Here is a 10,820-nt window from a genome sequence, read left to right as displayed (position 1 = left end):
ATCAAAATTTATAGGATTATTTTCACTAGAACTTCGTTTTTAAATTCCTAATATTTTGGTCTTCAAAAAACGTTAACATACAAAATAGTTTGTGTGATGCAATTATTAGATATATTTTGTTAAATTGCACATTTTTTCCTTATATCTTAAAATGTGTTAGTTTAGTTTCTATCTTTTCAAAATATTTTATCACTATGTAATGGAAGAAAATTTTAACATTTTTAAATAAGAGGTAGAGTAGGGACAGGGATTACTACAATAAATTACCGATTGTCTAAAATTTAAACCTTTAGGAAATTATGAATTTAATTATTTAACTATAATTCTAACATATTTTTCAAAAATTTAAAAGTATAATAATAAGAACGATTTTAAAATAAATATCAAATGTTAAATATTATATATACAATGTAAAAGGATCTACGGAGGATGTTTATCGATATGGATGAAAAAGAAAATAAGACAACTAGCCAAATTGTACCTTGAAGGAAGCTTATTTTTATTGGTTTGTTTGGTTGAAAAATTGTTTTTGAAAAGAAAAAAGATGAATTAATTCTATTAAAGAGATTTACTTTTCTATTTCTAGGAAAATATATACTTAGTATACATTAGTTAAATGAGCTGCATATGATATAAGAGTAATAAGCGGAAAAAATGATACATTAATCAATTGTATAAAGTTATTTATTTTTCCCTCTAATTACTCATATGTCATAAGTAATTCATTTAATCAAAGTGTATTCAAAATCTTTTTAGGCGAATGTGCAACCTATGGAGTTTATTTAATTTTTAAATACTAAATAAAAATTTAAAAGGGGGGATGTAGGATTCAATGAAAATGTAGTATAAATTTTATAAAATCTAGAGGTGGTTATTAATTAAATTTTATATATAAATTTTTACTTTTTTAAGGGGGAAAAGAAAAAGAGATGAGAGAGGAATTTTTGAAAATCTAGGGGCCGGGACATTGCCCCCGGCCACCCCCTCAACCACTATCTTCACTAAAATGAGATTTATTTTGTTGAGAATAAAAGAGAGGGAAAATGAAGACCAAGAATTATGTGGCTCAAAATGATTAATTGCTGATATCTAACTGTTTAAGTTATAAAGCCTTAGAGGTTACACCTTTAGTGTATGATCAAGTACTATGTACAATGAACTTATAACATAGCATAAATAGAGGCTATGGAGACTAGTATTAATAACCCTACGTGAACTGAAAATGTAATTGGAATTTTTGTTCTATTACATAATAAACTAATATAATTTATTATCTTTAACATATTTAAATTGATAAACATTCTTGTAGAAAAGAAAATTTTGATAACAAATGGGGAAGGGTTTTGAAAGGAACAAAATTTTCAATTAACGTGAACGAATAATTATAACAATTAACTAGCATGCAACATGTAGTGCAAAATAAAATGAACAATAACATATAGCACTACTACAAAATATTCACATACATAATTAATAAGCATGACACTCTACACGAATTTTTTTGCCTTGACAATTCATAATTAATGAGCATGTCACAAAAACTTTTTATTTTTATTTTTTTGGGGTTAAAACATCATTTGTCACTTTCACTAGTTCTCAAAGAGAGATATTTACTTCTTCTCCCATTGGTGTAAGGATTCTTATTTTCCCGTCTATGGTCAAGAATTCAAACTTCGGTATTTTGGACCTTAACCTATGCGTGTTACTCTTTTTCTCAATGACTGGAAGACTGGACTTACGCATAGTATAAGATGGCAGAAAACATGGCTTTATTGGAATAGCTAACAAGGAATTTAGATGGTGATGGGGAGGTTCAAACGTTTCATCTCTGAATTGTTTGGTGGATTGGCTCTTATTCTTCTGGTTCATGCTCAGGATCAATCAGGTATGATAATCTAAACCTTGCAATTTTATTTGTTTAGGTTATGGCTATGGCTAAGATATTGTTATTTCTCTGTCACAGACTTCATAAGCATAGATTGTGGGTTGCCAGAAAATTCGAGCTATACAGAGAGGAGAACAGGCGTAGATTACATTTCTGACGCGGGATTCATAGACTCTGGCATTAATAGGCAGATATCAACTGAATTTAAAGGCGATCTTCAACAACAAGTATGGAGTCTCAGAAGCTTTCCTGAAGGAATCCGAAACTGTTACAGCATAAGGATTACGCAAGGCACCAAGTATTTGATCCGAGCAACTTTCTTCTATGGAAATTATGACGGAGAAAGTAAGTTACCAGAATTTGATGTTCATCTAGGAGCAAATATGTGGAATACCATCAAAATAACGAATGTATCCAATGGTTTCGTTAAGGAGCTGATACATGTACCACCTCTAAATTATATACAACTGTGTCTTGTAAACACGCAACGTGGGACACCGTTTATATCTGCAATAGAGTTAAGGCCACTGCCCAATTCGACGTATGTGACAACAGATGGATCACTAGAACGCTTTTGGCGCGTGGATGTTGGTTCCGAAAGCAATTTACAATACAGGTTAGTTATTTATTTCGACCTTATCTTAATAAAAGTATAAAAGATAGTTTGCAATAATGGCAGTGAATTAGGTTTCAGCTCTTCCTGTTTTGAGCTTATCATTATGGAAGAGGCTCTTGTTTCCTCTTTATAGTTCTGTTTGTCTTGTGAATAAAATTTCTTGTTCATCAAAAAGAAAAAAAAAAAAAAAATGGCAGTGAAGTAGTGGGTTCGAGTTAAAGCTCAACTCATAAAGTTTTTTGTAATTGAATATGAGGTTAGTAAATTTAAACTCCCCTGCACCAATCACCGATTACTTTCTTGGCTTAAACATTATTTTTTGGTATATTATGCGTCCCCTACCCCCACCCCAACATACTTTGCTTTGAGGTTCTGTCCCTGCTTCCCGTCCTTCTCCGTCAACCTTCTTATTTCCTTAAATCAAATTCTCTCTTCTGCTTTCTATGAAGCCTCCATATCTTGATTTCCACAAACAAAATTTCAATTTATCTAAACTAAATCACCTCAAAATTTCACTTCGTGAAAAACTCGATTTCTCTCATAAAATAAAAGACACAACTTGAATCAATAAGGAAAAAAAGAAGAAGAAAACTCTGAAATTTTACTAATTTAGAAAAACCTTAAAGAAATCTTAAGAGAACACGGAAAATGTTGAGAAATCCTAATTTGTGTTAAGCAAAAAACTGGGCTAAAAAGAAGAAGAACAAGAAAATATCATCAAAAAAAATTTCTTAAATAGATCATAAGTGATACTTTTTTTTTTTTTTGAGAAAGAAATTTATACCTTATATTATAAAAACTCTGCAATTATACCTAAAAAAGAAAAAAGAAAAAAATGTATTATAAAAATTAAATAAAATATATAATAAACACCAAAAAATTGAACCTTGGTTGTAGCTAATGGCTACAACTCTTACTAAAAAAATTAACATTGTTTCATATTTTGAAAATTTAATTATTGTTTGCATGTTCTTTATGTCTTAAACATACATGTGAAATTTTGTGTTAATTGGAAGTTATTTACTATTCAATCCATAAGTTTATTTATTATGCATAATTTTAGAATATGAAAACTTGAAATTTAAACATTTGATTGAAAAAAAAAAAAAAAAAAAAACTATTGATCTTTGATCTTCTGAAAATTTTGTAAGCATGAAGAATATGAGAAGAAAATGTAATCGATCTAATAGTGGATTTGTCAAAATTCAGATCCAATTTAAAGAAATTTAGTAGAGTTGTAGTAATTTACAACCAAGTTTGTAGTCAAAATAGTGCTTGAGTTAAAATTCATGTTTTGAAAATTTCCATCTCAAGAGACCAAATATTTCAAATACTTTAATGGCTTTATCTTCTTTCTGTACTCACAATCAAATGGAGATTTACTGTCAGAATATTCTATTCGTAATAAATTTAACTGAAGTTAACAAACTTAGTTTTGAATCTCACAGACTTCTCTAATATAGACCTATTCCAAAAGTGAACCTCCAGTCCATGCACTTCAAAATCTCATTGAAGCTGTGAATCACATAGACCTCTAGTTTATGTCTCCAAGACCACCCTTAGAGGTTTAGATCCAGTACCTTTGATAACTAGTTTGCTACAACTTCAAATTTACCGATTATGATAATATATATATTACTTCAAACCTTATATAAACCCTTCAAGATCTCATCAAGAAATCAAATTTAGTGCTGAATTCCAAAAAGAGAATAGTACAAGTCATTTTAGAAGTCAATGTTTCGAGTTCTGAATTACATCAAAGGCTTCCCATTGAATTTTTTTTTTCCATCATTTATTTTTCTCCTCTCATATTTTTATCTTCCATTTAAAATTCAACAATTACTTCTGTATATCTCAAGCTACTCACAAACTTTATATCTCTTTTGAACTAGTGGCGACTCTATAATTATTCTCTAGGCGTTCAATAAGAAACATAAATTATACAAAGTTTTAAACAAAAGATAAATTAAATATATCGACATCACAAAAAAAAAAAAAAAAATCTTAATGCATAAAGTTTTACAATTATCTTCTACGATGTTTCATATTTTAAAATTGTTGCATGATATCTTCATTATCAATCTTACTAGCAACATCTGTTTCAATGCACATAATTAAGCAATCATTCATCTACTAATTTTTCATTTGATTTATTTATTTAAAATTTGTTAAGATCTAAATGAGCTTTTCTAAGGTTTAAGATTAGCAAATTCTAGTTTTGTTATTGGGCTAATTAAAATTTTTTTTCCCAGATTCTAGATCAACTTAGTTTGTTATTGAGATTTTTCTGTGTTTAAAAATGTCAAGATATTGTTAAGAATTAAGATGGTCATATTTAAGTTGATTTCAATTGGGCTTAAGGTCAGAGTCTTCAAATTTTTATTTTAAGTGTAAAAACAGGAAAAATAAGATAAAAAAAAAATATTATAATAAATTTTTTTAACAGAATATAAATTCAATTAGTTCCTAGCCGTATGCTGAATATATAGTTTTAATTAGGTATAAAGACGATGTTTGTGATCGCATTTGGTGGCCCTATAATTACGAAGAGTGGACAGGTCTTAGTACCTCGCTTCCCATTGAAGAGTGGAGAGGTCTTAGTACCACGCTTACCATTGAATCCCCAAGTTCCAATCCTTATCGGCCACCATCTGTCGTCATGAGTACTGCTACCACACCAATTAATCATAGTGCTTCCTTGAAGTTTCACTGGTACGCAGAGGATGCAACTTCTAAATATTATATCTACATGCACTTTGCCGAAGTTGTAAAGCTAAAAGCCAACCAGTCCAGATCATTCAACGTCATGCTAAATGGAAAGCACATGAATGGACCTATAATTCCAGTTTATTTGTCGGCAGTCACTTGGTATAGCAAAGAAGCATTGGTTAGTGCTGAAGGACGGTATGTTTTTTCACTCATCAAAACTGAAAATTCAACACTTCCACCCATTATCAATGCAATTGAGGTATATTCAGTGAAAAATCTCTTGCAATCAGAGACTGACCAGGAAGACGGTATGTATTTCACTATGCATTTCATTATCCTTGTTTGCAAAATTGCTATAGAATTTTACTTACTTGGATCATCAATTTGAAAATATTAGTTGGTGCTATAACAAAGATCAAGTCAACTTATGGAGTAAAGAGAAACTGGCAAGGAGATCCGTGTGCCCCACAAGCATACTTGTGGGAAGGTCTAAATTGTAGCTATGATGGTTATAATGCGCCAAGAGTAATATCCTTGTAAGTTAAGGCCTTCAGATAAGATTTTTGGCTTTCAAACATGTTTTGAAGTATCTCCTAACTAGCTTATTGTAATCAGGAATTTGTCCTCAAGTGAATTGATTGGAGCAATATCTGCTGATATATCAACTCTCGTAATGTTACAATATTTGTAAGTATTATTGCCAAATCAGGTCACAATTATTTAGGCCATCCAATATTAATTATAAATTATTTGCTTATTTCAGGGATTTATCAAACAATAGCTTAACTGGATCAGTTCCTGATTTTTTGTCGCAATTGCAATATTTGGAGGTCTTGTAAGTTATTTGGATTTTTACACTAATTCTACAAGTTTCTTTGTTAAAAATTAGAAAAATCACATTCACTATCCTTGCAGAAATTTAAAACGAAGCCAACTCTGTGGTTCAATTTCAACTGAACTTGTTGATAACTAATAATAAGTGTAACTGATTTTCCTATTTTAGGGATCTATCAGACAACAGCTTAACAGGATCATTACTATATTCTTTTTCTCAGTTAAAGTATTTGAGGGTCTTGTAAGTTACTTTAATTGATGGTATAAGTGGCAGACCTAGGAGTTGTTTTGAACTGAGTACAAACTCTTAAAATAGATAAATAAATAAATATATGGATTTTATATTGTTTTATTATTTTTATACTATGAACCAACCAATTTCATACTCATTAAAATAAGCATAATTGAATTGACGTGAAAAACTTCCAATTTTTATTTTTTTGGAAAGTAGTGGTAATGCGGTTAACGGATATCCTTTTGTAGGCAAAACTTTTGTATGTGCCAGGCACATATGCCATTTGTCAATGAGACAAATGTCTCATGCGCATGGCATATGAGATACCTTATCCTTTTGTAGATTTGCTCCCCTAACTTTATATTCTTCATTTGGATAGTAACACAAAATTCTATTATTATTATTATTATTTTTTGAGAAACAAACACACATTAATATGTGTTAACCTTATAGCTCGAACCGCTCCTCCCCTTAAACTTCAAACACTTCATGCATATGGAAGTGCCAATTAAATTAAAAAGCTAGCTCTTTTATCATATAATTTAGAATTTGCAGTAAAAATTTTGAAGTGAACTTTAACATAATTTTTCTCTGAATAATTTCATTCTTAAATAAGTATTAGGTAATATCCTACTATATAAGGATTCAATTTTAATTAAAATACTTCAAAACTTAAGGAATAACTTCATATTCTAGAAAATTAGTAAGGATACATAAAGTATAAAATATCTAGTAAAAAACAAAAATTAAAGTCAATATATATTCTGCCTTACACTAGTTTCCTTACGCTAGTTTCCTTTTCTTTTCTTTCGTTTTTCATCTCTATCATTTTTTTTCCTTTCTTCATTTTCTTCTTCTTCTCTTTTTTTTTTTTTTTTTTTTTCCCCTTTCGTATTTTTGTTTGGCCAAATTGACAAATTGTAGCGTTGGATGGGAAAGGAGAAAAGTTGAGTAATAGGTTTTATCTTTTGAGATCACTTTGTAAAATAATATTTGATTTAGGAATTAGGATTATATCTAGAATGGTATATTTTTACAGTACTACCTAATTTTTCAGAAGGGTTCTCATAATTGACCACATAACTTTTTTTTTTTCAGTGGGTGTAAATGTGTAATTATAAAAAAGTACAAAAACTTTACATTTTTTTTTTCCAAATTTCGGTGTGTGTAATTGCAGTATTGCACCCATTACAATGTGTTACCCTGCCTCCTGATACTATTCAATGTTAAAACGGGGGAAAATCATATTCACTTTACCCTTGCAGAAACTTAGAACGAAATCAGCTCAGTGGTTCTATTCCAGCTGAACTCATAAAAAGATCGAAGAGTGGTTCACTATTGTTAAGGTATGATTTTTGTCAAAAGTGATGAACTCTGTAATATCATAATTTTATTACTCTGTAATATCATAATTTTATTTTGCCCTGATTTTCAAAAATAAATTAAGTCTGTACATAGTTTCTCAACAAAAACCTAAAGTATAGGTTAGTGTTATCATACACTAAAATTATACTTTCTCTGTCTCAATTTTTTTGTCATTTTTTTTTTTTTAACAAAACATCATTTATTGTCTTGTTTGTAGTGTAAAAATTTATAAATTTCGTAAAAATGATTTTGGAAATAAAGTAGGGGCATAATAGGAATATTGGTAAATTAATGGTTTTTAATTTTAGATACGGGACAATATTTTGGGACATCTTAAAATGGAATAGATGACAGACAAATTAAGTAGTAAGTATATGATGATAATATTCCTTGCTGATCACTTCCAATTGTTGCTATTAACCTCATTGTTGGTAGTGCGGGAGAAAATTCAAACCTTTGTGCATCAGATTCATGTGAGAGGAAAAAGTCGAAGAACAATATTGTCGTTTTAATACTGGCATCAGTTGTTGGTTTGCTCAACCTCTCATTGACTATAGCGGCTATCTTTTGTGGGCTCACAAGGAGGAAAAAACAAGATAAGACTAGAGGTTAGGACATTAAATTAATATAAGATACAAATTCATGGAAACAAAGAAAACTTCAATTCTCCTAAGATATGTGCCTAATATACTTTTGATGGTCTTAGCAGTTGCGCTAGTTGATACTGAACCAAACGTCCAGAATCGGCCACTGGAGTCAATGCAACGACAAGTGACATATTCTGATCTCCAAAGAATCACCAACAACTTTGAGAGGATTCTTGGCAAGGGTGGATTTGGAACAGTTTACTATGGCTGCATGGATGGAATTCGTGTAGCAGTAAAGGTGTTCTCTCCATCATCAGTTCAAGGGTATCAACAATTTCAAGCCGAGGCAAGCCACTATAACATAGAATTCTTGATCTCCGATACACATATTTCCATACATCGATTATTATACTAAATTAGTTAGGATGATTTGGGTTGCAGGTAAAACTTCTTGTGAGAGTTCATCATAAAAACTTGACTACCCTTGTCGGGTATTGCTACGAAGGAACCAACATGGGGCTCGTTTATGAGTACATGGCCAACAGAGACTTAGAAGCACAATTGTCAGGTTTGGTCACATTTAAAACTAGCTTATAATGATATCATGGAGACCCAACAATCATATTGATTTGATTTTTGAAATCTGGAAGGCTAAATTGACTCAACTAATAGTATAGGGAACAATTGAATTTGGCCAATAGTAGAAGGGTCAAGTTATTAATTTAAGCCAAATTTTATTTTGAAGCAACATAAAAATAATTTCCCCTCAAAAAATTTTCTTAAACAACGCGATCAAGGTTAATTTATTTGAGCTACACAACTAGGTTAAGGCGATTATTTACGGATGCAGGTCATAATACAAATATCTTGAGTTGGCAAGCAAGACTTCAAATAGCAATTGATGCAGCTGAAGGTTAGCCATACGATGATTTGTATAAATATTTTTAAAATGTTTAATCTTTTCATTATTTTTCTATAATTAATAATGCATTGTAAAACAGGTTTGGAGTATTTGCATCATGGTTGTAAGCCACCCATAATCCATAGGGATGTGAAGACCACAAACATTTTGTTAAATGAAAAGTTCAATGCCAAACTAGGTGATTTTGGTCTATCAAAGATTTTCCAAACTGATAGCGGAACACATGTGTCAACAAATGTTGTTGGCACCCCTGGATACTTGGACCCTGAGTGAGTATTTTTGTTATTTAGTTGTAAGTTCTAGTTAGCTGTGTTGGTAAAGATTTTTATCATAAAAGGCAATCATCATGAAATCAGTAGTAGAGCCACATTATGGTAACCATTAATAGGTATTTGTTATAATTTAGTTTGTATAGGATTTTATATTCTACTTTTGAAAGAGAATATGGAATGGCAAGATATTAATGGATGGTTTAAATACAAAATAGAAATTAAAATCTACTAAAAACATAAATGAGAATAATGACATGTAAATTGTATGACCTCTAGAGCTATTGCGACATATATAAAGAGATTGATCAATCAAAAGTCAATAGTCTTCAATATATATATGTGTGTAATAATTCAACTAGGTTTATTCAATGAATATCAAAACTTTACACAACAAACAATATCAAGAGTAGTATTACAAACTTTCCCTTCTCCCAAGAATAAGTTGCAAAAAATATGAAAATATAACATGAGTTGACTTGCAGGTACTACAAGTCAAACTGGTTAAATGAAAAAAGTGATGTATACAGCTTTGGAGTTGTTCTATTAAAGATTATCACAAATCGACCTGTGATAGGAAGATCCCAAGATAGGACTCACATAAGTCAGTGGGTGAGTTTCATGCTTGCTAAAGGGGACATTCAAAATATTGTTGATCCAAGGTTGGGTGGAGATTTCGATGTTAACTCGGTCTGGAAAGCTGTTGAAGTAGCAGTGGTTTGTGTATCTCCAACTTCCAGTAGAAGGCCAACGATGAATCAGGTAGTCGCAGAACTAAAGGAAAGTTTGACAACCGAATTATCTCAAAAGATGGAGGGCTATGGGGTTGAACTCAAAGATTCATTTGATATGATCAATATGGATCTCGATACTGAACTCAATCCTTTAGCAAGGTAAAACGTTTCTAAAAATTGAAATTGGCATTTTGGATCTTGATTGAACCTATTCTGCTTTTGGTAACTTTCTGTTAATGCATACTGTATTTCCAATTAGGCACATCAAACTGCTGTTAATACCCATTAATATTATAATCCTCCTAATAAAAATTACTACTATAGTCTATGGGCACTATCATTTGACGTCTTGATTCGAGTTTTTTTTTTTTTTTTTTTTTTTTTTGGGGAAATTATTGAAGGCGCCACTTATTTTAGTTCTTTTTTTAAGATATAAATATAATAAGTGACAGGCCAAAAACGAATTGACCCATTGTGATAAATTAATTGATTAATTAGCAAAGTTTATTAATTAATCAAATTAACATGCAAAGTGCATGGTAGCACAAATAAATCACCAATTAAACGAAGTATGCAGTGGAAAATAAATTGACACAGTGATTTGTTTACGAATGGGGAAAACCAATAAGGAAAAAATCCTACCGGGTAATTTTAAGGTCACCAC

At 30.6% G+C, this 10,820-nt stretch overlaps 1 protein-coding gene across 1 annotated transcript; it reads left to right on the top strand.

The window, feature by feature from the left end:
* The first annotated feature begins 1,664 nt into the window (after positions 1 to 1,664).
* LOC126725267 (LRR receptor-like serine/threonine-protein kinase IOS1) lies at positions 1,665 to 10,490 on the top strand. Its single transcript, XM_050429831.1, has 13 exons — positions 1,665 to 1,885; positions 1,964 to 2,501; positions 5,001 to 5,518; positions 5,608 to 5,746; positions 5,826 to 5,897; positions 5,974 to 6,045; positions 7,545 to 7,625; positions 8,080 to 8,252; positions 8,354 to 8,577; positions 8,673 to 8,799; positions 9,082 to 9,144; positions 9,233 to 9,422; positions 9,908 to 10,490. The coding sequence occupies exons 1-13, from the start codon at positions 1,798 to 1,800 to the stop codon at positions 10,317 to 10,319; spliced, it is 2,697 nt and encodes an 898-aa protein (XP_050285788.1). The 5' UTR covers positions 1,665 to 1,797; the 3' UTR covers positions 10,320 to 10,490.
* The last annotated feature ends 330 nt before the right edge of the window (positions 10,491 to 10,820 follow it).

Source organism: Quercus robur, chromosome 5 (genome assembly GCF_932294415.1).
Source record: "Quercus robur chromosome 5, dhQueRobu3.1, whole genome shotgun sequence".
Classification (NCBI taxonomy): Eukaryota; Viridiplantae; Streptophyta; class Magnoliopsida; order Fagales; family Fagaceae; genus Quercus; species Quercus robur.
Note: the sequence above shows the minus strand (reverse complement) of the source record. Positions and strands in the feature narration are given on the sequence as shown.

Bases quoted from the DNA above. Each gene is read 5' to 3' on its own strand.
- LOC126725267 (XM_050429831.1), top strand. From the start codon at position 1,798: ATGGTGATGGGGAGGTTCAAACGTTTCATCTCTGAATTGTTTGGTGGA. The intron at 6,046-7,544 runs GTAAGTTATTTG...TTACCCTTGCAG, and splicing joins TTGCAATATTTGGAGGTCTT to AAACTTAGAACGAAATCAGC. The intron at 9,145-9,232 runs GTTAGCCATACG...ATTGTAAAACAG, and splicing joins AGCAATTGATGCAGCTGAAG to GTTTGGAGTATTTGCATCAT.